Source organism: Sander lucioperca, chromosome 19 (genome assembly GCF_008315115.2).
Source record: "Sander lucioperca isolate FBNREF2018 chromosome 19, SLUC_FBN_1.2, whole genome shotgun sequence".
Taxonomy (NCBI): Eukaryota; Metazoa; Chordata; class Actinopteri; order Perciformes; family Percidae; genus Sander; species Sander lucioperca.
The window spans coordinates 19208180-19235956 of NC_050191.1; the positions used below are offsets into that span (position 1 = coordinate 19208180).

General features: G+C 41.9%; 1 protein-coding gene across 2 annotated transcripts in view; it reads right to left on the bottom strand.

Moving 5' to 3' along the window:
* The window catches only part of nbas (NBAS subunit of NRZ tethering complex), a 157978-nt gene that overhangs the window by 103940 nt on the left and 26261 nt on the right, over positions 1–27777 (bottom strand). The window contains exons 19-32 of one of the 2 annotated variants that reach the window (XM_031321689.2): positions 21080–21158; positions 18877–18981; positions 18332–18468; positions 15409–15495; positions 14281–14434; positions 9828–10013; positions 8780–8791; positions 7838–8011; positions 7302–7435; positions 4396–4458; positions 2653–2775; positions 2465–2567; positions 2135–2212; positions 1847–2001 (exon numbers count right to left, since the gene is read on the bottom strand). In XM_031321689.2, the coding sequence (XP_031177549.1) occupies positions 1847–2001; positions 2135–2212; positions 2465–2567; positions 2653–2775; positions 4396–4458; positions 7302–7435; positions 7838–8011; positions 8780–8791; positions 9828–10013; positions 14281–14434; positions 15409–15495; positions 18332–18468; positions 18877–18981; positions 21080–21158 (1590 nt within the window). The remainder of the gene's footprint in view (positions 1–1846; positions 2002–2134; positions 2213–2464; positions 2568–2652; positions 2776–4395; positions 4459–7301; positions 7436–7837; positions 8012–8779; positions 8792–9827; positions 10014–14280; positions 14435–15408; positions 15496–18331; positions 18469–18876; positions 18982–21079; positions 21159–27777) is intronic. The other variant, XM_031321691.2, reaches the window with a different exon arrangement.

Genomic DNA, 27777 nt, shown 5'->3' on the forward strand with positions numbered 1-27777 from the left:
TGACATGCATGTAGGTCAACCTCCCTGAGATCAACTGGACTAGTACCATAATAAACCTGAGGAAGATAAATCTAACGCTGTACTGGCAGTACAATCACAATCGTTTGGTAAACAAGCTAATTAAACTACATTAAATAAGCCTATTTTATTTTATTGGAAAGAGCTAAACTATACTTAACTATACCCAGGAATTTAACAATTTCAGTGCATCCAGCAGACACAGCACAACATTAGCATCCATTTAAGCACAGGCGTAATTTACCTAGTAAAAGTTCCCTAACATAAATAAAGACATTTGCACCATGAACTGAGGCATACAAATTCACCAGAATGCTGAAAATGATGTTTGACACTTAAAATCAATTCAATTTTGCTCAAAAGTGGAGATCTCAACCCCTCCTCCTATGTTGAACCCAACGTTACGGCCTTGGATTAAAGTCAAATTTTAACTCTGCTTTTCGTTCCGTTTTTGGTCTCCACCAACTCCTGAGGGAAATTTCTGGCTCTGTAGCCATTAAATGTTCCACTGTGTTCACCAGCTAGTTGCTAGCTTTGTCTGTCAGCTCGTTGGTGCTGGGAAGGAAGCATACAACGATTTTTTTTTTAGAGCTTTAAAAAAAAATCTAAAACAGCTTCCTGATGCTGGTGGAAACGAGAATGACAAGAGTGGTGAGTCACGACCTATGGTCATTTGACCCACTGTTCATGTAAAAATATTGATTGGTTCAGCTTTAAATGATATATAAAACTTGTTTTCAGATTTGTTCAGGACCTATTGATACTGTGTTTGTACTTCTTTGTTTGCCTGTCTCTGTGTATGTGAGCGTCTGTGTGAGTTTGCCTATGTTCCGTCTGCCCTGAGTGATGCCGCAGGATCATTTTAGTACTTGGGAGGGGATTCCCATGTTATTTTAAGAGATCTTTTTGTCCTTGTGTAAACTCGTGCCTGGTGCCACTGACCGCATCCTTTCAGGACACCGGCAGGTACAGTTTGTGTATCTGTCAGAGCGTGTGTGTGTGTGTGTGTGTGTGTGTGTGTGTGTGTCTTTGGCCTTTAGTACACAGGGTAAAATGTGTGTCTGTGGAGCAGTTATTTTAATCTAAAGGACACAGGCAGTTAGTCTGTATGGCCTATTAATTTCAAAGCCACATGCACAAGTTCATAGACTACTTTCTGTGTCATGTCTCAAATTCACAAGCAACAAACACACACACACACACACACACACACACACACACACACACACACACACACACACACACACACACACACACACACAGAGTGGGAGTGTTACAATGGATGATGTTGTCCAAGCGTGTGGAGGGGGGCCTCTGCATTAGTTACTATAAATGAATGACGACCCAATTACTGTCCCACTTCCCCACTACGAACAGACGGTAAGGTTAGACACCCACCAGCCCCCCTCTGAGATCTAAAAGCAGCAACAGACACAAATGCACTCTCATACAAGTACTTGTACTTGGTATAAACTTAATGCAACGTACTATAGGAGATGAAATAAAATAAGGCACCATTATTTTTTTTCATGTCATGCGAGCACAAAAACATACATCCACCCACGCAGGGATAAATGGTGTTTTCCCTACATCAACAACAAGCAAGGTCCACACCTGAGACAGCATACAAACACTTCTTCATGGCAAAGTTTGTTCAAGGAAGTTGGTCGGAAATTACATCAAACAATATAACTTCTAACATTTATCTTTACTCTCAGATAAACTAAACTAAATGTAAAGTCGGGCTTTGAGAACTGGCAAACTGACCATTGAAAAATATCAAACTGGTCCTCATAAGTAGGGAAATACTTCTCATGTTCCTCCTCACCTGGCCAGGCCCATGCAGGGGTCCGTGAGCGTTGTGGATGAGTTGAAGTACTCTCTGGCAGCAGCCAACACTAATTCCAAGCTGTTGCTGTAGGCCACCTTCAGAGCGCAACCTTTACCCCGGAAAGACAAGCTGACGGGAACATCCTGGCTAACCTGGAAACACGAATATAACATTTAGAGATCAATGAGACTGCAGCATTAGAATTCATTATGGCTGGTGTAATATTTGGAGACCTCAATGGGAAGTGTGAGTGTGAAGTGGTGTCACGGGTCATGTTTAATATACCTTGGAGCAGTGCATGAGCTGCCCTGCCAGGCGTACGTTCTCAACACGGCTGGAACACAGCAGGGACTCAACAAAGACCTGCAGCAGTCAGGGAGGAGAGTGGATATTATGCAGCGAGAGAGATGGCGTTTAACTGTGCACTGTAGAAGTCTAAACTCAGTTGTTCAGGAGGTGGACACGCACAACTCAATGTGTGGATTAGGGAACAAAGTTACACTCAAGGAGCAAGTCGTGCATTCTGACACCTTAAATTACAGGTTTCGCCTTTTTAATCAAACCCTTTTAGCACAAATCTGATTATTCCGTGTAATCTTCTTTTGCTGTTTTTACCTGGTGACATGTCTCCAGTTTTAGACAGGTGTAGACATTCTGCTGCATGTCGAGCAGGTCCTGCAGTAGACCTCTCCACACCGTCTCACTCACTGGAGGGTTTCTGGACACATGCACATACATGTTAGGTATGTTTCTGGGATACTGAGAGACATTTGTGTTTGTATGTTTCCGTGTTGTGTTCATACTTGCGGCCAGTGTGGCGGCACAGTTTGACCATTAGTTGGTGGGCTTCTTCTTCACTGTTCTGGCTGTTCCTCACATATGAAATAGGCTTCTGCAGGCCGTGTTTCTCCAGAACCTCCACCACACTATTAAGTAAGAAGCACAGATTCACACATATATAATTGCTAGTCTAATCCAAGTCACATTAATCAACAAGTTCTTTCAGTACTAGCAGAAGACAGGATGTTTGGCAGTGGTAAGTATCACAGTAAGAAAAAAAATAAAATAAGCCTAAAACATTCAAGGGAGAGTACAGATGAGAAAGACAGAAGATGTGTACACTCTAAGCTGTTCATTATTTTGGCAGCAGAAAGTCGTTTGCATGCCATGGTGCAGATGAAGAAAGTGTAGAGCAAGACTGAAGAGCAACGTGAAAAACTGCACACCAACACGACAGCACCTCTTTGTAAGTGTGTTCGTCGAGGAGCATGTGAATGCTGACAGTCATATATGGCCGAGGAAGAGTGTGTGCGTGTGTTGGCGTGGGATTAGCATGACACCCCCAGTCTCAACAGGGCCGTGCTGCTACAGATCTTCGCCTTCTGCTGTAACTCATTACCATAGTAAACAGGTGACTGTGTGCGTATGTGTGTGTGTGGCTATATGTGTGTGAATGTGAGCAAAGGATATGGACAACAAGCCTTTCTATTTACGACGTGTGTGTGTGTGTGTGTGTGTGTGTGTGTGTGTGTGTGGGGGGGGATGTGTGTGTATTTGCTCAAGTGTGAATGTATGTGTGGGAGTGTCTGCATGTTCCTTGTGCACATATTAATGTTCCAGAAAGTGGCAGTGGCAGCAGCTGAAAACAGCTTTTATTCTGGAAGCACTTGGAGAGCAGACACTTTGCATTTACTACCTGATTCATCTGGGTGAGTGTGTGTGTGTGTGTGTGTGTGTGTGTGTGTGTGTGTGCGCGTGTGCGTGTGCGTGCGTCACAATGCTTCAGCTCAAAATATACATAAACACACTTCCAAGGCTCCCCGGGGTGCAGTTGTGCATGGTTGTGTTTGCCTGTGTGTAAATATGTGTGGATATTTGTCTGCAAAGGCCAACACACGCTTTCCTGTTGCCTCTTCCTCCTCCTCATCATCTACATTCGCATTCCCTTCAGGCTCCTGCCCTCCCCCTGCCTTCATCCTTATCCTCCTTCCTTCCTCCTCATCACTTCTCAGTGTTTGAAAATTCACCCTGAGGAGAGGCGGGTGGAGGAGAAAGAGAGGGAATAAGAGAGAGGGAGAGGGAGAGGTGCGACACGTAAGTGATTTTAACCTGTAACCGAGAAAATGCCTGAGGCTGTTTGAATACCATGAGACAGACAGAGGTCCGTTGATATCAAGTGTGTGTGTGTGTGTGTGTGTGTGTGTGTGGACTGCACATCCATGTCTCCTCTCCTTGCGGTTTTCCATCAGGCCCATAATGGGGGAGGGAAGTAATAAGCATTGCTTCAAAGTGAACATTTCCCAAGCATTGCAGCACTAATCACCACACTGATGGGCTCTTCCTCAGCACTTTAAATGCCCTGCTAACGGGTACTGCAGTGATGTATGGATGAAGAGCCGGAGTGAATCCTTGTGTTGTACAAAACAATATAATATATATATAGTCCTAATACTGTATGCATGCCCAGCTGAACTAGGTGGAAAGGAGAAAATGGAGGACAAAGAGGGGGATGACAGCTGAAAGATGGTGTGAGTGTGTTGACGTACCTGAGATGCTTCTCAAGTTTGTCCACCCGATCGTGGAGGGATGCGGTGATGTCTGTGTCTGGTCTGTAGGATGATAAAAACACAAAGCACTGGTTATTTTATGTTCATGTCATCAAAAAGGAGTAAAAAGTAGAACATTAAGTAGAAAAATCTTTATTATTAGCATTATAAAGTGTGTGTCGTGTGCATAAGTGCATACTGTGTGGTTATTTATGCTAGTACAGTGTACACAGTGTACTGTATGTGTGGGTGGGTGTGTGTGGCCTACAACTGCGAGGTTGGACCGATTCCCCACTAAAAATAAAACCCCATGATGCTTTGCCTTGAGGCAAAGGATTCTGGGTCAGGCTGGCCTGTCCCCCACTAGAGTACTGACCCTGATGAAAGAACCTTCTGTGTGTGCGTCAGAGAGTGAGCGAGTGTGTGTGCGTGTGCGTGTGTGTGTGTGTGTGTGTCTGTTTTTGTAAGCACACTTCTCTTCGTTTTCACATACACAAAATCTTGACCTCTTAATGCATTTCTCTTCTTCCGCTCTGACCGTCTCTGCTGCTCCACCTCCTGCTCTTCCTTTTTAATATCCTTTTCTCCCTCGTTCTATTTCCTTCCCTTCCTGACCACCATCTAATCCCCTGCCCATTTCCCTATGTCCCACTCTCTTAGGGCGAATGCACATCACATTCTTCTGAGCAGACTTAGACCTAATTAAGCTGTCTCACCAAAAAAAAATAAAAAAAATAATTGAAAAATGGGTTGAAACTACTAAGTCATGGTTTCTCTCCTAGCTCGCAAATCTGTAATATTCTACGCTGGCATTGCAATTTTGAAGATTAGTAAGTAAGAGAAATCACTGCTGGGAGAAATGAGAAGCTGAAGGCCTTGCATATACAGTAGAGCCTTGCAGCATTGCTAATCCAAACACTGCAGAAAGGAAGCCTGTCTGGCAAAGTGAAATGCTTAGTATGAAATGTGCTGATTTAGAAAAAAACGTACAGTACCAGTCTTATAAACACTCAGATATTTGTACAGTAAGATCCTATTTTGAGTAGTTAATAAGCTCAATTGTTTAACTGCAGTATTCAACGATAGCATTCAATACTTTGGTCTTAGCGCTTGTTTTGGTGGAGTGAGAAATATAACACAAGATGTATGTGAAACGGCAAGTGAGACTGCCACATCTGAGTCTATAAATGTGTTCAGTGAGATACATTGCACTTCCTTTCTTAAATCGAGTCAGATTCCTGAAAACATTTTACCAAGTCCACCTCTGCTCCTATGTCATCCTCCTCTTCCAAATGTGTCACCTAGAAGCTCTTTATCCATTTGAATACTTACAAAGAGCATGAAGCAGACCAGGATTGGTCAGTAACTACCGTTTTTATAGGGATTATTTCTTTGGCAGAAAGTAGTTCAAATGAAAACAGCTAGATATGTGGATTATTCAGAGTGACCGGGACATTGTTTTTGGAAGGACATTATGCTGCTGAGATTGCAAAAAAATGTCAATGCTGTCGGTGCAACAAACAACTCTGCATTGCAAATAAAACCAATCTGCATAACAACAACAAGCATCAGCTGACTGAGGGTAATCCCCTCGCTAGCTAGCTCACTAAACTCAAAAGTAACAGCAGTACTAAACATATTACTATTGGTAATTTGCCCTAATAAAACAGCCCTAATTACCTACTCAAACTTTACAGATAGCAAGATTATTAGTGTTGCTGCTAATAGTTGAGGTTAATAGTGAGATGATTAGCAGCCCATCAGAGTTAGCTAGCTAGAAAGGTAATAACCAACAGATCATAAGATGCTGACTGTTAAGTAACAGCTGAACATTTTGTTGTAGGTGTTTTTGTGTGATTTGGTTAAAATGGCGCTAGAATTAGCATTAGCTTAACACAGCAAATACACCACCAACAGTATAGCAAGGAAACATATGAGTGGAACAAAAAATCAAGCCACAGACTCTACATTATACAACAGCAACTGTGGGTTGAAAGTGGCCATGCTCCCAAGCCGTACCACAATATCTTGTTTCATTGCAGTTATCCCCTGCTGTGAGTGTGTGGTGGAAAGGCATAAAATCACAGCACAGACCACCACAGCGCAGCCAAAGCGAGCTATGTGAGCCCGTTGAAAAGTGCAAAAGATGCCATTGTTAAGAAGTGTGGTTGCCTTATTGCAGCCAACTGTCAAGAACAAAACAAAGCACTCCTTAAAGTAGTCCTTCGGTTTTCCAATTAAGGTGCACACAGGAAGGATAATCCATCTAAGAATGAGGCATTTAATTAATTTAAAGTACTCAGACACTCTACACGTCCATTTCATCAACAATTTTGCTCTTTTGTACTCTTGCTTTTTACCTCTCTGCTGCATTTTTATTACTGTATCACTCTCACTCTCCTTGAAATGCACTGCATCCCCACACAGCCTCACGGGAGACTTAAAGGACAGGCCCTCTTGCCATATGAAATAAAATGTTTTACAGAAAAAGTAGGGGGAGAGAGAGAGAGAGGTAGAGACAGCAATAGCAGTAGGTAGGAAATACTGTATAGACTGTAGCTAGGCTAACTGATGGCTCCTTGGAGTCAGAGTTAAGCATGAGAGAGAGGTAGAAGGAGAAGAAAAGGTGCAAATGGAGGGAGGCAGAAACAGAGGTGGTACTTAGGTTTATTGATGGGTCCTAGGAGAGAGGCAGAATGGTGGAAGGAGAGAGGTGGGAGGAGTGGCACCAATGTATTCTTGTATATGAGGCAATGGTGGACTGCTTTACCATATTTATATGATGGTTTACATTTAATAAATCTATTTGAGATTGTGTGAACGTGTGTAAACATGATCCATGTGTTTGTATGTGTGTGTGTGTGTGTGTGTGTGTGTGTGTGTGTGTGTGTGTGTGTGTGTCTGACCCGTAGCCTCTTTGCGGCAGACACTCCAGGATGTCATAACAGAGGCTGAGCTGGTCATCTCTCTCACAGCTGTAAATGCAATCCAGAGCGACCACCATCAGCTGGTCTGGGTCCCCAATGATCTTTTGCTGGCACTAGCGAGCGAGAGAGAGAGAGAGAGAGAGAGAGAGAGAGAGAGAGAGAGAGAGAGAGAGAGAGAGAGAGAGAGAGAGAGAGAGAGAGGAGAGGATGTATCGAGGCGTGACTGAACTTATCGTCTTTTTGCACTCACGCACTGAGGCACTGTATCACTTTGAGCTTATTCTTCCCTTTGAGTGTTTGTGTGTGTGCGGTGCACATGTTTTCTAATAGCCAGGAGACATGTCCTTGGCTGTGCCCTTATGGGGTCATAAATATAACATTTACAGCCCAGGGGTACGACACTGGCCCTGACATGGCACAAACAGCCAGAGGTGCAGTGTGTGTGTTTGTGTGTTATGGTTTCCCAAGTGTGACGCCCCTGACACTTGTGTTTGTGTGGGTGTTTGGATACTTACGTCAGGTTTGGAGTGCTGGAAGTTGATGAGGGGCAGGGTGAGGTCTCGCTGGGCCAGGCTGACCAAGTATTCTCTGAGCAGAGACTTAGCAGCGCCCTCTTTCTGCCCCTCACATCGGTGCAAGAACGGCACCATCCACTGGAAGGCGTCTTTCACATAGCGCTCAGTGCTGGACTGGTGATAGAAATACATTTACTTTAAGGATGGATAGGAACAGGTGGCTGCAGCCTGTGAACTACTGTCCCATGATCCTAACTATTTGTCTTATTCCAAAATACTGATAAACATTGATCATCTGATTGATCACCCAAAATTCATATATACATATTCAAATACTTGTTTCATTCTCTTTCAACAGTTACTGCCTGCTCTGTATTGAGACATGTCTAAGGTCAGGGCTACCTTGGCCACTGAGTTATCGCTGTACTTCTTTGTACAACATTAATTTTGGAAATTGTCAGGTGATTTATTAACTGAAAATTCAACATTTTGCTGTAAATTACTTTTTTTTTTTTTTTAAAGTAGTGTATGTAACAGCAGTGGCTCCCTTTGAACAAAGCAAGCATTATCTTGTTTGTTTTTAAATTGAATAATTCATTTGAAATATTTGGATTTATTAAGAATGAAATTAGCAAGCTAGCACATTTGTACTTGTCCTTCCTTTATGTGTCAGCAAAAATTAGCAGGCCTTCTGTCATGTGTCCAGTAAGCCAGAAATGATATGCTAGTTAATGTGTGTTGCTGCTACAGAGGAAATACATTCTTTTTTGTTCACATATAGAGATTTATGTTTTTAGAACAGTGCAAAGTACTTAAGACTGCATTTACATGAAATCGTACTGTGCAATTAAACCTGAACTTGGACTTTAATCGCTACAGCATGTGGGTTGTGCTGTGATTTGAGCGGATGCATGTCAAGTTTGTGCACGGCATCACACCCACCTTGCGACAGCTCTGACTCAGGAGGATATACAGATAACAGAGCATCCACAGGAAAACCGAGATTAAAAAAAAAATATTCAGATGCTAAATGCAAACTTGCACACCCACCCACAGGCAAACATTTTATTTTGCTGTACTGTGTCTCTGATAAAGACAGACATCAGATGCAGGCAAAGAGGGAGATTTAATCGAGGCGAGTTCGGTAAACATTCACACACATACTGTACACACACACAGCCCAAAAGGGAGCGCCAGTCAAACAGCATGTGTTAGTGCAGTCAACAACATTTGCTGGCTGCCTGCCTATATGGCAGATCCTACTGGCAGTGGTCCTCACAGGCTTAAGCTGGCAGTTATTAGCTACAATTTAGAGGACAGCTCATATTATGTACTCCAAGGGGACTTGTAACTCTAGTACCTGCAACAGACTAGCTTTCATAGCTCTCTCGCTGCTGTTGGATGGAAAGTTTGTACTGTCAAATGTCAGATACTTCAGAGTTAAAAGAACGGATTTACAGTGAGATTGTTCCTAAATAAATTTTTTAATTATACCATTTTTTTTTATTTGCTTCGTTGCCTATTCAAAGTCCAATTAGCATACATCATGTTTTAAGCAACAATAAAGGATTAAAGTAACCACACAATGGAACTTTAAAACCAAATGTAATTGCAGGGAAATGGAAGGCGGGGTTTCTTAGTGTTACTGACAATGAACACCACACACACTGTGAACTAGACAAAGCAGCATGCTGGGAAATGCACATTTAACATGGTGGAAAGTGAGGGTAGGCAATATTTTTGTCAGCAGATACTGCATTGTAAAAAAAAACATAAATGTATTCATCTCTAAATTGGGTTTTGTGAAAACTATTAAAGGTCCCACACCATGCTCATTTACAGGTTCATACTTTATATTTCTACTATAACATGTTTACATGCTTTTTATTCTTTCCCAGAATAATAACTCTTTTTAAACCAACAATTGATTTCAAAACATTTTATGGGGAAAAAAAGCCTTCCAGTGAAAAATGTAAATTAGGCCACTTACATTTTTCATGAGCAGGTGGAGCTTGTCGATGTCTCTTAGCTGCTGCAAATCTTTAAGTGTCAGACTCAATTCACATGATGTCTCATACACAAGTGTTTCCATGGTGACCAAGTCATCGCACAAGAGCTCTAGCCCTGGGATCTCCCGCTCCTTCCCCAGACGTACCAACGATAGGGCGCAGTCCACCTGATGGACACAAACAAATGCTGAGGAGAGAGGAGCAAAAAACTAAGTCTAAAGTCTAGTCCAACGAGTCAGTGTGAAGCATCTACATCTTATTGTAAAGATAGCCAAATTGTTATTTTATAGATAAAGCAATGTATTGGAAAAAATGAAATTGTGACGTAATTATAAAAAGATAAAAAGTCAGGGGATCATAAACGTTCACAAAGACCATGGATGTGCACACAAAATGCATGGAAATCCAGCCAACAGTTGTTGAGACTTGCTGAGGTGCGCTGGGGAACAAAATGTATTGCCAATCCATCTTGTAGATGTAAAGATAATGCACTGGATATATGGAAACTTTGACCTGCTTGTAGACTAAATGTCAGAGCATCACTAAAGTCATTCATCCACTAGGAACCATCGATATCTGTCCCAAATTCAATGGCAATCCATCCAGCAGTTGTCAAGACTTTTCAATAAAAATCCAAAAATGTCCACCTTAAGGTGGCGCTAGAGGGAAAGTCAGATCGCCTAAGTGAGTAGGATTCATCCTCTGGGGACCATGAATGTATGTACTAAATTTGATGTACTTCAGAGCCATCCAGCAGGATGACGAAATAATCATATTCAAATTCAACTTCTAAAGGCATTAAATATTATTGAGCAAACTCAAAAGGGTAAGAAGAAATATCGCTGTATACTCCAATCCAAAGCAGTACAGAAGCACTATAGAAATCCAACATTTGTGAAACCTATAATATTTAAAGGTGCTCTAAGTGATGTTGGGTGATGTCACTTCTTGTTGACGTTCGAAGTGCTGTCAAACAAAACAGAGGCTAGCTCGCCCCTCCCTCCTCCTCATCCTGTCCCCTCCCCCTCCCTTCTGCGCACTAACCCCCCAACCCCCACCCACAAATCCTTCTTGTCGGTTACTGGCTGGAACACTGTTTATGTTTCGTGGTGCAGGTTGGCGCAGTTTGTTTTTGTTGGCGTTTGTGGAGCCTGGGCTGTCTAGAGAGACCGCGTTTTTTTTTTTACAGTGTGTTCAGGGGACAGGTAGCTCGCGGATAGTGAGGAGATGTTTGCTGTATGTGACAAAAAATGTTGTAGCCTAAAAAACGCGTGACATTGCTTAGAGCACCTTTATTCTCTTAAACTGTACATCTATGTACATGTACTTGTATCTTGTGCCATGTATCTTTCCGCCTTGTTACAATCCAGTTAACCCAGTTGTGCAGCAAGTGAATTCTGTTAAGAGCAAAGTGCCATGCAAATAAAAAACTGTTAGCGAGGTCACTAAACTGGCACAAAAACAACAATATCCCAACAAATTCAAAACTAAATACCAGTCAGTCATTACTATTATCCTACCATTATTGTTTGGACAATAAAACAGAGAAGATTTGGGCTTCCCGATACTCTGATCGATAAAATTCCACCCAGAAGAGCAACCAATCGATATCCGACCACCTATACGCTGGCGGCGCGCCCTGCCAATCGATGCTCAGCCACCTGTGGCTGCTAGCTAATCAATAGCAGATGCCGCTGGGCCCTGTAGTGATGATTGCTTTCTCTCCACCTTTTAGAGAAAGAGAGCCCTTTGGCACAGCGGTTAGCGCAGCATCTTGCTTGTGCACGAGCACATGCACGCACTGACACACGCAGGGTCTGCAACACTGTCATATTCAGCTGATCTCAACACATTTACAGCTGAATAAATAATTGCACACCTTTATCTATCTATAAATTGCAGGAACGTCTGTCTGTGTGTGTGTGTGTGTGTGTGTGTGTGTGGGTGTGTTATGCGCATATCTCTAGAACCGTTAGTCCAATGGATTTCAAACTTGACAGGTGTCTTACTACAGGCAGTTCGTTAACGATCATACGACATAAGATCTCTCTCTCTCTCTCTCTCTCTCCCTCCCTCCCTCCGGTTCTGGTGGTTGATTAACGCAGATACGTGTTGATTAGCTCTCATAACGGGCCGTATGGGTAGCACACTGCGCCCTGAGTCCATGAGGCTAATGTCTGATTACTCCACAGTGTCATTGTGATATTTTGTGATTACATTCTGAATCTGCAATTTGTGATTACATTCTGAATCTGCAATGTTCTCTGTCAGGTAAATCAGTAAGTTAGTAGTAGGGTATACAGGGGAGTTGCATATGAAGTGGTTTGGGGTCCTTCTGTAAGTATTTTTTGGGTACAATTTGGTTTTGATGAATTCTACAAGCAGCAATACCACAGGCCAAGCAATCAGCCCATTCCAAACAGGCACATTTTCAACGGGCATTGCACTAGTTTGTAAAATGCACGCACGCACACACGCGCACACACACGCACACGCACACACACACACACACACACACAGAACGAGAGACAACCCAAATCACCTTGTTCCCTCCACCCTCCTCTCTTTCCCTGCTCTCCAGAGTTAGATTCCCCAGCTAACCACAGACAATTCAGATGTTAAAATCTCACACTTTTTAATTACAACCTCGTCTCCATGCCCTCCTCTCATCATTCTCTGGGCTTTGTAGACAAGGTGTGCCCTCTGTCTCACTGTCTCCCTCCTCCCCACCCCCAGCAAATTTCACAGACTCTTCAGTTTAATTTTCCAACTCAATTTGATCCTCCTTTGTCTCTCCTCCCTGTCCTGTGTTCACATTTTCCGTTTGTCTCCCCTCTCTGTCTGCTTTCCAAAGCCACCGTCTCATTTTGTGTCATTTGTGTCAACAGTGTTTCAAACAACACTTTTCTTTCGTATCCTTTATTTCTACCCTTTCACCCTCTTATAACCTGTGATTATCGTTCCCCCAGACAGCGCTTTCCATGATATTGCTTTCCCTTTTTTTACATCATCTGTTAGTCCTGCCCTCCCCTATTTCTGTTTGTAACACACTCTAACCTAACTAGGGTGCTGCTTTGGCTCAGCATTTATCTACTTTTTCTTTCTTTCGATTGCACTTCCCTTCTCCATTCTCTTTTTCTAACCCATCTCTCTCTCCCTCTGAGTCATCTTGTCAATCTTCCCATTCAGCGCCTCGCTTTCTACGGCTCTGTGATTGGTTTAAAACACTCCAGCTTCTTCTGATGTGGCTCCTTTTAATCAAACCCCATTTTCCTCCATTAAAACGCTCTCCCAAGCATAAACAGGGCCAGATGAGGGATGGGAGGAGCGTGCAAACAAGAGAGAACATATGAGATGAGAAAGTGAGGATGGAAGGAGGAAAAAACGCTCAGCAAACAGCAGCAGAGCAGTTCCAATGTCTCTCTCTCTGTTGTGTCTATGTGATTGTAAAAAAGCGTTTGAAAAAGAAAGAGATGTGAGAGTGTGGGACGTTCCCTAGAGGCTCCTGTGTGAGAGAGCAAAAGGAGATGAGGTTGAATTAAAAAAAAGAACAAGGGAGAGAATGAAAGAGAGAGCTGGTGTGATTCCTAGAGATTAACAAAGACTTCCTTTTACACAAACTCACTCGCTCGCTCGCTCACTCACTCTCACTCCTCTCTGAGTGGATGATGAAAGGCACGATTCCCCAGTTCAGAAATGAGCAATGGGCCCCAAAATCCCTTCTCCTCCACCCTCTTTACATCCAGTGGAAGGGATGAAATGAAGAAATGAGGGAGAAAGATGTGACTGCACCCTAGTTAGTGCTTTCACAAAGACAAAGAGAGTGATGTGACAACCTTGATCCATCACTGTGAAGGAGGTAAAGAAAGGACAGAGCTGCCATGTGGATAGTGTGGGCGGAGAGAGTGGGCAGCTCCAGTGGTTACATCCCATTACTCCACTAAACAAGTCCTATTTTTCCGTTACAGCAACAGAACGCAGATGACAGAAGCTTTGGTTACTCTTCATTGAAAGTCCATATGGCAAATATGATAATGACTGTCACAGATAGGATCAAAAGGACCTTGACTGATGGAGGTTGGCAACATCTCTTCTGCGGTCTGAATCTAAGCTTGTCATATGTTTCTGCCCCAATCATGTAAAAGTAAAAGTGTGCAAAGGCAATCATCTTCACAATTGCCAGAGGTCTCTTACTGCTGCTGTCCTGCTGTAAGTTCCAATCAAGTAGAAGCAACCTGAAAAGGAACCTTGGCAGAGTGTGAAAAATGTTCCACCTTAACGGTAAGTGGGATCTGTTGGAAGCCAAAACCTTTCTTGAACAAAGTGCCTTTGTGGCAATCAGCAGTCTGATGCTTTGATTCTGCAGAGATGCACTCACTGCTTATTGTTTTATAGCCGCGACTGAGAACCTGCAAAGACATTAAGCGTTCGCACCTGTCTGGAGCCGGAGTCGATGTCCTTAGCTCTGCTTTGGTACCAGTCGGTCAGCAGCTCGATGGCAGGTATGGCTGTGCGGAACCTCAGCAGCTCTGGAGCCCCCTCGTACAGGAAACTGTCATCATCAAACAAGTTCTGGTCCAGCATTGCTCTGAGGAAGACATGGAGGGAGAGTGGAGTTAGATGCATGCATTAAAAGCAAAAACAACAATACATATATCCTGCTAACAAGTACTGTCTGATATTGCTGATTGCTCTGTGCCATAGAGCTTCATTTAAGTACAAAATCTATATATAAAAAAAATCAATGAGTCTCACTGTTGCACTTGCCGACATGTTTCTTCATAACAATAAAAAGGGTTTCTCCAGTTTATTTTGAGTCGATCGGACATTCAGTGTCCTGCTGCTGTAAATACATTTTGCATTTTAAAATGACAGTGATATATTCACGATCCGTTGTCATAGAGTTTCGTGTTCAGTAGCAGCCAATGGGCTCAGGGTGGAAGCCACAGACAGTATAGGGAAGGCGGAGAGTACTGAGAGGCAGAGTAACACACTGTCTTCTCATGGGATTTGTTGAGAATAACCAAAAAATAGAATATCACCGCCCTCATCTTTTCAGGAGGAGGATATAGGGTTCGAGCGAGAAGAGAGAGAGAAAATAAACAGAAGAAGTCCTAAACCTTGCTGCCAACACACAATTACAGTATCAAAATTTCACCCTGCAATCCCTGGCCATGCATACCACAATAGCCAACTGATATTATGACTCTACAACCAAAGAGTAATAAAAACAAAAGAGCTTGCTAAATTAAATTGTCAATGAAGCTGGCCTCCCTCCTGGAGCAAGCAAATGGCATAAATTGGCAGTGCAACAAGATTTGGTATTAGTTTGTTATGGTTCTGTTTCACATTTAGATAATAGGATGTCATGTTTTGTTTCACATAATGATGCCAGCACAAGCATCTGGCCTGTGTGGAGCATGAATTTTAACAACTCTACACTCAGTGGTTTTGTTATCGTGGGTATGGAGAGATTTCACTATGATATCAGTTGATTTAAAGAATTGGTTTATTATAACGCTTAGTGTACAGTGTGATAATGTTGGTGTGTTTGCAGTTTACCTGAACTCCTCTGCCTCACACCAGTCCATCTCTCTGTGTCTCTGCTCGTCCCACGGAATCAACTCCAACTCACCTCCGTCATTCATGCTGAGAGGGTAATAGAAAAACAGAAAGAGACAAATAAGTCAAAAAGAGAGAAAGAGGCAGAGCAAGACATAGAAGAAGAGAGGAGGGGAGGGATACTAAATTAGAGGAAGGGCCCAATTGTTGGAAAAAACATGCTCAAGAGCAAATATCAGAACAAAGGCCAATGACTAGCCAGGAGTCAAAATAATCTACCCACCAACCTATAATGGCACTTGATAAATCAGCAAAGACATTTACTGTCCCAAACTATACATGGTCATAAACTACAGGAAAACACTGGTGAGAGGTAGCAACATAAGGGAAATGGAAACAGCAGAGCATAATAGGCAAAGAACGTGTGAGGGAAAAAAAGACAAAACAAAAGCACAGCAATAAACAATTCAAAGAACTTTGGAAAAGAGTCCGAGTTGTGCCTCGGTTGTAAATAGCCAGGACTTTTATTTCCTAAACGCCATGTTGGTACTAAGCTTTACTTCTTCCTGGTCTCCTTGAGTGTGACAGGTCTGAGGAAGATAAATAGGGAACAGACAAAAAAGAAACCAAAGTGAAGAATGACTCTGTAACCTCGCGTCAGTGCTGACGAGACTCAGACACACACTCGCAGAAGTATATGAATGCACGCACACATACTGAGGCACCGGGGTGAACAGAAGCTGTTTATATCTTATTCTAGGATTAATGCATTTCTTGTTGTTATCTATTTGTCTGTAGACAGAAAACTATGTACTGTGGCTGTAAAACTCAAGGAGATAGCGCGGGCTACAAATCATCTATAGCTTTGGTGCAGTTAAATGCCGAGTGCACACACGCTGCAGCAGTTTTTTAACACCGCCATAAATTCTATCCAATCGCAAAATACATAAGATGTGTCCGAGGAGCAGATGTGATTTATGTCAATGCACAAAAGTAGGAAGATTTCTACCAACACTCCAGCACAAGTTCATCCATTCAGATTGGAGTTTTAACACCAAGAAGACAGATATCGAGAAGTCTCAGTTCTTCCTCTAAAATGCCCACAGAAAGTGAACCTCATACTTTTTTTATTCTGTCGTTCCCCAACTCCCTGGTCCTCTTTCCTCATTAAAGACAGCCAGGTTAGAGGGTGGAGAGTAAATATTGGTGTGAGAGCTCGGATATCGATGGGAAGAATGAATTATTCCGTGCCCGCTCCCCTAATCTACTTCACGTCAGCCTGAGAGAGTCAGGGAGGGATATGGAGACGCAAAGCAAACTTGGAGCTGGTGTTTTGGTTTATTTTTATTTCCACAGGGCCAACCCTTTAAAGCTAGCTTTCTTCCGCACGTCTAGAGGTCCCCTTGCAGATCTGATCAATATTACAGAAAAATATTTTCCCCCTTTCAGTGAAGCAAGACTCCAGTATGGAGCGAGTGAGCTCCAAACAGATGGCGTGAGCTGACTCCGTCTGCTGCAGTGGAGGAGCGACGCGCTGTTGGGAGGAGCAGTTGGTGCTCACAGGCTGGGAAAATAGGAAAACTGCCCCACAGCGGCAGAGCCATGATGGATGCTCACTGCAGAGCTACAGCCACATGACCTCCATACAAACTCAGATATGGCTAATAAAAGGGAGAGGCGGGGTGTGTGTGTGTGTGTGTGTGTGTGTGTGTGTGTGTGTGTGTGTGTGTGTGTGTGTGTGTGTGTGTGTGTGCGTGTGCGTGTGGCGGTGGAGGCCGTAAGAACAATCATTTCTATCCATTTATATGTTCTTTAGCTCCAACGGACTATGGCCTTGTATTTGTGTTTTTCTTTATACAAATGTATATGTGGTTTATGAATAAATTAAAAACTGGCTCAAGCAATATAGGAACAGTTGAAAATGTAGGAAAGGGAAAAAGGAGAAGCGAGTTAGGGGAAACAAAAAGGCAAAATGGATGGCTGGCTGTATTCATCAGTAAGTCCAGTCTGTCTGTCACCTCTCTTAGTGAACCATAAAGGGGTGAGGAATGACTTATTCCCCTCCAAAAAACTCCTCCATCATCTCCTTCTCACATAGCCTCTACCCCGACTCCCTCCCCTTCAGCGTTCCTTCATTTCCACAGCAGGAACTGAAAGATGAAAACTAGAACACAACCAAAGTGCAGGCGGACAAGTGGCAACCATTGCCTCAAGTATTGTATCATTTTAAATGTTAAATGTTGTTTGCATGCAAATTTATAAGTGTCAATTAAGTGTCTCTTTTTCTGCCGTTGCCATGTTTGCAAATGTCAGCCATTAAGCTGCAAGAAAGATTCCTGCTGTGTAACAGTGAGAATAAAGGCTGAATAAAAAGTGAGAAAGAGTGAGCGCTCCGACAGAGGTGTGATTCCAGATTCATTCCAGAGGTGTAAATGTGGATTTTCAGACATCAGAGAAGGCGCCCCTGTGCTGTCCCTGAGGTAATGCATGCATTTTTACACCGCTGCATCTATGTTTGTAAAGTGAATTGTTGTAAAATGTCTAAATGTTCGTTTTTAAATGGTATTTAAACTGCACTGAGGGATTCATTTTTATGAAAAATAAGTTCTTTTCAAGTACAAATGTCTGTTAAAAAAAAATAAAATAAAAAATAATTTAAAAAAATGTATAAATGTTTGTCTATATCAGTACATCTTAATGGATTATTTTTTGTGCCTAACTGCGTGTCAATCACTGCTCATGCACACGCATTCATTCTCCCTTGTGGGGGGAGAGGCTTAGGAGAATGTTTTGAGCTTTAGCAGAAAGGGGGGAGGGACTGAGAAGTTGTTGATGTTCAATTTTTTTGGCAAAATCCTGGATCTTCGCAATCCTACCTACAGCACCTTTAACTCATGACTGTGTGCATTTGTGTGTGTCTCACCAGGCTTCCGGCAGCAGGATGGTGTACTCGTGTGGAGAGGTGGTTTCTGGAAAGTTGTGAAGGATAGCTAGCCGATGCTGGAGGAGTTCGGCTCCGTGGTACGTGAACAGGATGTCCAGGGCCTGAACGTTACTCTCCTGCAGGCAAACAAATGCATGATCCAACTACTGAAACCCTTTAACTAAATCGACTTGTATGTGATTACAGTACTAAAAAAAAGCACAACATATGACAATAATGACAATCTAATTATTCACACAAAGCAGCTAATTCGAATGCAATATATTTATATTAGAGAAGAAATAGGTCTAAAACCCTTTTGTAGGAAACACAAAGAAACACACACAGTTGCCAGTTTATTAGTTACCCCTAGCAATAAATCCTACCTTTGTGAATATTGGATTGCTGGACTGTTGCATTAGACTGCATTCGTTTTGCGAGCGTATATCACATTAGTGCCAAATGGAGATGCCGACAGCTAAGACAACCAAATTAAGTGAGATCACTAGCAAGACACTTTGAACAAAACAAGAGGCTGATGTTACCCTGGCGTAGTTTCTTGCTGACAAAAGGATATTTTGACTGCGGAACTTCTTGAAGAACTCTGCATCATATTTCTGCTCTGCTGCGTGAGGCCCACCAAGTATCTCCTGGAGAGTGTAAATCAAGAGAAAGAGAGAGGGGGCAGGGGGGAGACCAGAAGAAATGAGAGATACAACTGTTGTTCATAAAGAGACATTTGTGAAGCAGAGGGTTATCTTTCCAGAGAAAATAGTGTGAGTGTGTAAAAAGTCAAACTAAAGACGAGAGGGAAAAGAGTGCGTAAAGGATGTGACTGCAGATGAATGCACAAAGACAAAGTCAACAGAGATGCTATTTAACTTTCTAACATGCATCTGTCTTGTCATTTTTGTTGGAACAATCTAAGGAAGGTACGAGAGTGTGTAAGTGTGCGCAAGTGGCTTAGAGGGACTTATGTGTGTCTGTGTGTAGAAAATCTCTGCAGCATCCTCTATGCAAGGGTGCGTGTGCGGTGTGTGTGTGTGTGTGTGTGTGCGTGTGTGTGTATGTGTAGATGTGTGTGAGAGTCTGTGTCTGATGGATAGCCTTTGAATGGGCTCTATGCAGACAGAGTCAGCCCAAGACGGGATGATAAAAACCCTAATATCATATTCATAGACAGCCAGAGAAAATGGATTGGGGCAAAAGGAATCTGACGAGGGCTGCAGTTACCATGACAATGTCCGAATAAAGAGAGAGGCATCATTCTGACTGAGTTGAATATGTAGCAGGGTGAAATCTCATCTTTCCTCCCCTGCACGGGAGAAAGTATGGCCATGTTCGTCTGTGATTTATTGTGGATGAATAGGGCGTGCGTGTTAACATTATTCATCGGAGATCCAGTGTTCCGGTGTTAAAGTGGTTGCAAGTGTCAAAGTTCCACTTTAAGTGTGTATCTATCTATGCTGCACTGATGCTTATAATATACTGTAGGCCTATTAGTATTAGAGGAAACCCATATTTTTGTTATATCAAATTTGTCTCTCAGCTTGCTAGTTGCCAAACCCTTCATTCTTTTATTTAAATACTTAAAATGCCTCTCATGTAGATATCTTCTTTTCTATATATATATATATATATATATATATATATATATATATATATATAGAAAAGCATTATGATTCAAATTGGAAAACAACTAAGCAATGAAAAATGTTTAACAAAAACATTAACTTAAATGAAACATAAAAATAAACACATAATATTCTCCTTTGGTGACCCTCAAACTTAATAGTAGTTAATAGTACTTCAAACAGTCTCCTTTCCATATAGTCTCACAGAAACAAGCCTTAATGTTGTGAGATCAGTTTTCATAATGAGACATTAGTCCGGAAAACATCCATTCAGACTCCAGACTGGCTCTAAGCTGGACCAATCAACACACGATTTTTTTTTTTTTTGACTATTTCTTTTTGGTCTAACACTGTGTTCACACAAGAGGCGTTTCAGTCATCCATCTCACTCATGGATATGCTTTCATTTTATTCATCTAAGGTGTCTACACAGGCCGTAACAACTTCTTCTTTGTGCGCATAACCATGACCCAAAAGATGTTTCTTCCCTTTTACACACGTAACTGCAGTGAAGTTGTGGCTGAATGGGTCCAGTGCAGACACTGACAGAGGACTGAAGCGGCTGCTGCAGTGTAGTCAGGGTGTTATTAAAGTAACCTCTCTGAACCCCTCATTTCACAGTTAAGTGACAGTAGCAGACTTTTACACTTGTCAATTTGATGGTTCATATTTATTATTAAATCTAGAGCTGAAACAAGTAGTAGTTAATCGAACAGTCAATTGGCAATAAAAGCAATTTTGATCATAGATTAGTTGTTTGATTCATTTTTTTAAGCAAAACGGTACCATCTTCTTTTTCTCAAATGTGAATATTTTGCAGTAAATGTGGTCTTCTATGATAGTTAAGTGCAAAACTTTGAGTTCCGGTCTGTTGTTCGGGTTCTTGGAGACTGTGGTGGGCCTTTTCACTATTTGCTGACATTTCATAGACAAACGGTTAATTAAGATGAATATCGGAAGATGAATCGATAATAAAAATAATCGTTAGTTGCAGCCTCAAGTAAGTCTTTTTAACTATTATACTACATTTTCTCAGTATGACTTCAGGCTGTGTAATAACTACTCATTAACTATTTCCCAGAGTACCCGACACATGGTGGGTGACGGTTGTTACCTCGTATGTTTCCAGTCGGTCCAGGTAGGAGAGTAGTTTCAGTCGGCTCCGACACAGCTCCTTCTGCTCCAGCGTCAACCTAAGCATACACATATACACATAAATCAACAGCATGCCTGCACAATCACTTCAAAAATCACAATTAACATCTTAAATGCCACCTTGAAAACTCAAAATACACAATCTGATTATTGTTACACACACACACACACACACACACACACACACACACACACACACACACACACACACACACACACACAGCTTTGAATTAACTGTAAATTGACCCTAGACAGTATACCCACAGGGACCTACCGTATATAACAATGCTTGGGACTGGTGACTATAATACCACATAGTGCCCTCTAGACCTAATCATTTTCTAAGGGCAACAAATCAACTCCTTATGACCACAAGAACCCTTTGGTTGTTATGTATGGGATGCTAGTTGTCAATGAGGTAAGTGATTGCCCTGTGAGAATCAAATCTATTTTCAATGTCATTTAATCACGACCATAAATAAATTGGATGACGACAAAACACCAAGGCGCTAGGTTATATAGGATCTACCTACAATTCAATCACCAAAGGTATGCCCAAGGGAAAGGAACCACAACGCTGGAAACTACTGCGAGTGGTCGGGTACGTCCCCTCAGTTCACACATACTCAGAGTAAAATAAAACATTTTCCACCACATATTCACACACCCTCTACGTACAATCCACAAGGAAGTAAATGATCTGACCAGGTGAAGCCGTGCCCAAAGCTCCCTAAAAACTTGGCCTGGATCAACCGCAGTGTGACCCCAGGAGAGCTGACCTCTCCACCGCCGTCTTAATCCCTAATCCCTCATTACAGAGTGCGCTATCAAGCTTTAACAGGGTTCCTCTACACAGACTAACAGAGATTAACACTGGCTCAACACACTCTCTGGCACATCAAAGACTGGCAGCTTAGCACTCGTACTAGTGGTAATTATTGCTTTGCTCTGCCTCTTCAGAGCATATGTTTAAAAAGTGGAGATAGAGGAGGGATAGCGAGAGAAGGAGACGATATGAGAGGAGATGTCAGAAAACTATTTTACCCCGTCTGTTGTCCTCTCTGGTTTTGAATGATAGCTCAATCAGGAATTCCAATGTCAACAAAATGGCCTCAAAAGAAGAGAACATGGTGACAGGACATCTCTCATTCTCAAGGTTTGATAAACCTCTTAACTTACTGCAAAACTGTTTATTAAATCAACTGTAAAATCTGTAAAAGTGCCATGCTAGCCAGACGATGTATCCTAACGACTTTGGTGATCCTCTGACCGTTCCTGTAATGCCACCAGCAGCTCAGAATTTCAATTAGAACGATGCTTTGTTTTGTGACTAATTATATGGCATTCCAATCCCAATTACCTGCTAGGGATTTAACATCAGCCATTGATTAAAGGTCTTAAACTTTTATAAACATACACCAGCGTGGCATTGTGTTAATGTTCAACCCAGGTCCACAATTGCTAATCCCGCTGCTGAATTCCACGGACGTACAGTACAAACAGAGCGCAGTACATGGTTACACATGCAAATGGGGAACCTGGCTGTACACCAAAAGGGTAACATGGTGCCTGCATCTTTGCAAAGGTTTATATTAGTTCCCTGATTTGCCCTTACAATAAACAGTGAGTGAAGGGAAAAAACTTGTAAAGAGAGGACCAGGAGTGAACAAAAACACTGCAACACATCTGAATGGAGATTAAGGGCTCTGAGGTTTAAAAATGTAATGTGCACAACCTAAACTGTGCTTTAGACTGTTACACACCATTGCACATGCTGTCTAATGTGAAGTGACCAGACCCTGATCGCTTCGAGGTGTGTGTGTGTGTGTGTGTGTGTGTGTGTGTGTGTGTGTGTGTGTGTGTGTGTGTGTGTCTTATATTTTGAAGCTATCAGGACTGCAGGTTATTACAAACAGATGGCATTGCTCCTCCATCTCTGTACAAACACCCTGAATATGACTGTACTGGACAGAGATTGAACCGCATAAACAGGCCCACACACACACACACACACACAAACGTGGTGTGTGATAAAAGCGATTAGCAGGCAGTGTGAGGGACAAAATTGGACAAAAGCCTTTCTGCTTGAGTCTTCACATGCCCACAGATGCCACAGTAAAATCATAAACAGTTGTCTATGCACACACACAGAGACACAAACACACACGACCAATGCTGGAGCAGATGAGAAAATGAGACTTCTGATTGAGGTCTGAATCTGATCAGATAAGAACATAAACACCGGCAGCTGCATCTCTCTCTCTCTCTCTCTCTCTCTCTCTCTCTCTCTCTCTCTCTCTCTCTCTCTCTCTCTCTCTCTCTCTCTCTCTCTCTCTCTCTCTCTCTCTCTCTCTCTCTCTCTCTCTCTCTCTCTCTCTCTCTCTCTCTCTCTCTCTCTCTCAATAAGGAGGCTAAAGGATAAAACTGTCTGCATGCATACATTGGCAATAACCAAGTCCTGAGGAAGTCTGTATTTTATATGATGTTACATCTCGGGATAACTGAATGCAGTGCAAGTACAACACATTGCCTATAGGGATAATGCTGGTAGTAACAAGAGAGGCTGAAGAAATTTTATTGATTCATTTAAACGAACGTGTGTTTGCTGAGAGGGAAATGAACATCTTTCAGCTTCTTATATATGACAGCAAAAATTGATCACGTTGGTTTATCTCAGATTATTGAAAATGTGACAAGAACTGCCTTTTTTTTCTCTTTTCAACCCAAGAGTTAAGAATAGTCACACGTTATTTCATTGTACCAACTGGTGATAGTCTTTCAAACACGCACACACAGACACACAGACACACACACAAAACACGCAGAGGGACAAAAGATGCACTCGGTGTGACAGTCAGTAGTTAAATACAGTCCTTATCTACACACAAGAGCATCTCACACACACACAAACAAAACACACACAGCATCTGTGATCGATACCAAGCCATTTCTGTAATGGTGGTGTAGTTAAAAAGAAATTAAGAGAATTATTTTCTGTCTCAGACATTGGCCGCAGGCCTCAAGGCAACATGGGCAGATCCATTATTGAGGGGCTTCGCTGCACCCAAACACACACACACACACAGTATATATATATATATATATATATATATATATATATATATGACAAACGTCGAGCTGCCTGGCAGACACTATGAAATCGGCAGATTTAAAGAAGGTAATTCACTAGTGATTTAATGTAATGTTTTTTTTAATGTTAGTAAATTCTCGTTTTATTAAGTCCCTTCTATCTCTTTCTCATCCTCTATCTTTTCTTTATCTGACATGGAATAAAGGTCCGCAATAAAGCTAAACAGTTTTATAAGGCAAAAAAAGGGCGAAGGGACAAAAAAAATTAAACAAGCTTTGGGGGAGACATTACAGTGTTTCTGCCCCTTCTAATTCAAATGCAGACCCGAGCCTCACTGGTTAAGTATCTGAGGTGAGGAGAACAACAGAGACAGCAACTGAAGCTTGAAATACCTGTTTGCACAAGGCTTTCTTGCATAAACGCAGTGTGGGTATGCATTTTAATTGTGCATCATTTATTTCAGTGTATTATCTTGTGTTTTAATTTTATCAGATGTGTGTAACAAGTGTATGGGCTCATATTAAGCTTAAGAGTGTTTCATGATACATGGGCATGTGTGTGTGTGTGTGTGTGTGTGTGTGTGTGTGTGTTTGTGTGTGTGTGTGTGTGAGTGAGAGAGAGAGAGAGAGGTGATTAGTGATCACTAAAGGGTTTTTCATTAGTCTTTCCCTGGGCACTCAACAACAAAGGCATAAATTACCTCCAGCAGATTACCCACTAATCTCCACCAACGCTCTCTCCCTCTCGCTCCCTCATCCTCATTAATGTCCCTGCCTTTATGATCCCTTCTCTCCGGTGTGCGACCTAATCAAACAATAGGTGTTAAATTTGGAGGCCCTCTCCCATTTCTTCATTGTTACCTTGTCTACCCCTTAAATACCGTCACCACAATCTCTCCTTTTTATTATTTTTACACAAGTCGAAGTGCCGTTGCTACCCCTGTCATTACACTTTATACCGTAAATAATAATGACTTAATTTAAGCTCTTTAAACAATAGGCAACAACCTGCTGACTGGGCGACTCACACCGGTCAGCGTCAGGTTTCCCTTAGTCTCGCTTTGCCAGACCATCTACACCCTGCGGAGCAGAAGAGGTTCTGACTAACTCCACACAGCATTCCGGGATGGGAGAAAAACGTGCTCTAGTTTATTGTCATTTCTTTAAACCGTTCACAATCGTCACGGGCTGTGCTAAGCTCTGCACAGAGCCCCTGTAAAATAGTCTTGTGAGAGAAAACTCAGATTGGACAGATAGTCTAGCTAGCTGTCTGGATTTACCCTGCAGAGATCTGAGGAGCAGTTAACAATAGTCCTCATAAATCCACTGGAGTTTAAAATTCCAACACAAAGAAAGCGGAAGGAAACGGAAATCGGCGAAAATACATGCATCCGGCGGAATTTCCTGCGGCACCGAAGCAGTCGCGGAAGTGGAACGTCAAGGATATAGACTTGGTGTGCGCCCAGATAGCTCAGTTGGTAGAGCGGGCGCACGTATATAGAGGTTTACTCCTTGACGCAGCGGTGCAGGGTTCGACTCCGACCTGCGGCCCTTTGCTGCATGTCAACCCCTCTCTCTCCTTTTATGTCTTTATCTGTCCTGTCAAATAAAGGCCTAAAATGCCCAAAAAAATAATCTTTAAAAAAAAAAAAAAAAAAAAAAAAAAAAAGATATAGACTTGGTTTCCCTTTGTGGGATTTTACCACCCACTTAACAACTGCTACTGAGAGTCAGAAACTGGTGTTGAATTCTGGTGGTGCAGTCTTAAAGAGTTTAGTGAAAAATAAAGGCTTGCAACAATTTAGTGACAAGACTGAGTCTGAGTGCTGACATGCTCACAATGACATTGCGAGCATGCCGATGTTTAGCAGGTGTAATGTTTATCGTGTACAACATGTTAAATTTAAAGTGTTAGCATGCTAACATTTGCTAATTAGCACTAAACACAGTACAGCTGAGGCTGATGGGAATATTTTTAGCTTTGCAGGTATTTGGTCACAAACCAAAGTATTATTAAACAAATAGAAATTTCGACCGGATAATGAAGCTAGATGAAAATATTTCAAATCATTCTCTGGGGACCATGAATGTCTGTACCAGCTCATGGCGATCCATCCCATAGTTGTCTAGACATTTCACTCTAAGACAAAAATGTCAACCATGCTGGCTGCACTCGGAAAAAAATCAGGAGATCACCAAAGTCATCATCTGGCAAGCATGATTATCTGCACAAAATGTTGTTGCCAATCCATCAAGTGTATGTTGGCATACTTCACTGAAGAAGGGTTAAAAAATGTGTCCTGCTGGTTGCACTGAAGAAAATGTCAAAGGATCACTAAAGTTATGTATCCACTAGGGACCTAGAATACTAGGACTAGAACAATATGCTTTTGTCCCAGTTTGATTTTTTCATGATACATGGGTGCCAACTTGATTTGTATTGCAATTCGGTAGTATTGAGTATTTTCTTTTCCTTTTTTAACAAAAACAAAAGTTGAATAATACACTTCTAGAGTCTGACATCCATTTCATTTGTAAAGTACATAAAATGTCTTTTCTGCATTTTCTGCTTTCGGTCTGTTTTGCTGGAAACGATGATGATGTAGTTGCTGTCAGCAGTAAAGTATAGACAGACAGATAGTAACAGAAAATATTTAGGTGGATAATTGGTAAAAAATATATATTAATATATTGATTCTGGGGTAAATAATTGATTTAAAAAATCGTCGCCAAAAAAAAATTTTTTTTTCCCCCACTCCTATTGAATACTGTAGCAAATTTCAGGGCAATCTGTTGAATTAGTTGTCAAGATATTTCACTTGGAACCACAAATGTCAACCTCATGGTGGCGCAACAGGCCAACCAATAATCCGACCGACCACACACTATGTACCACAATGGAAAAGGATTATAAGCATGAGATAAGGGCTTTGGTAACTTGCACAACGATACTTCAGCCAGGCAGATGCTCGCCAACCACGTGCTCGTGTAGTATTCTATTATTATTTTATGTATACTGTTTCCTATTACTATTAATGCTGTGTGTCTGATATTTTGCTGCTGCAACACCATTATTTCCCATTTTTCTATCTATCTATCTATCTATCTATCTATCTATCTAATCTATCTAATCTATCTATCAACCAACCAACCAGGCTTGGGTCCTCCAGCTGAAAGATAGTCTCTGTAACCACTAGCCAGCCTCGGTGATTTTGTTCAAATAAAATGCTCTAGTCTCTGTAAATTCAGAGCATTGGCAGCGTTTCTGCCTGCTGCAACGTTCTGTCTTCATCTGCTGTCTGACTGAATAACTGAGCTGACTAACCAACAGTCTGACTGTTTGTGTACAGTGTCTTCTGGCTTGGAAACGGTGTTTTATTCACAACTTCTCACCTCATAAAACACTTATTTGGAACAATGCAGATATTACAGTTGAAAACAAATCCCTGTTTTTTCTCTAGATGGTTTGAATGTGGCATCCATAATATTATTTCTTTATTTGATAGTTCTGGCGCTATTTTAACATATGACATTTGTTATCACGTCATGGCTTCCCAGTCCCATTTA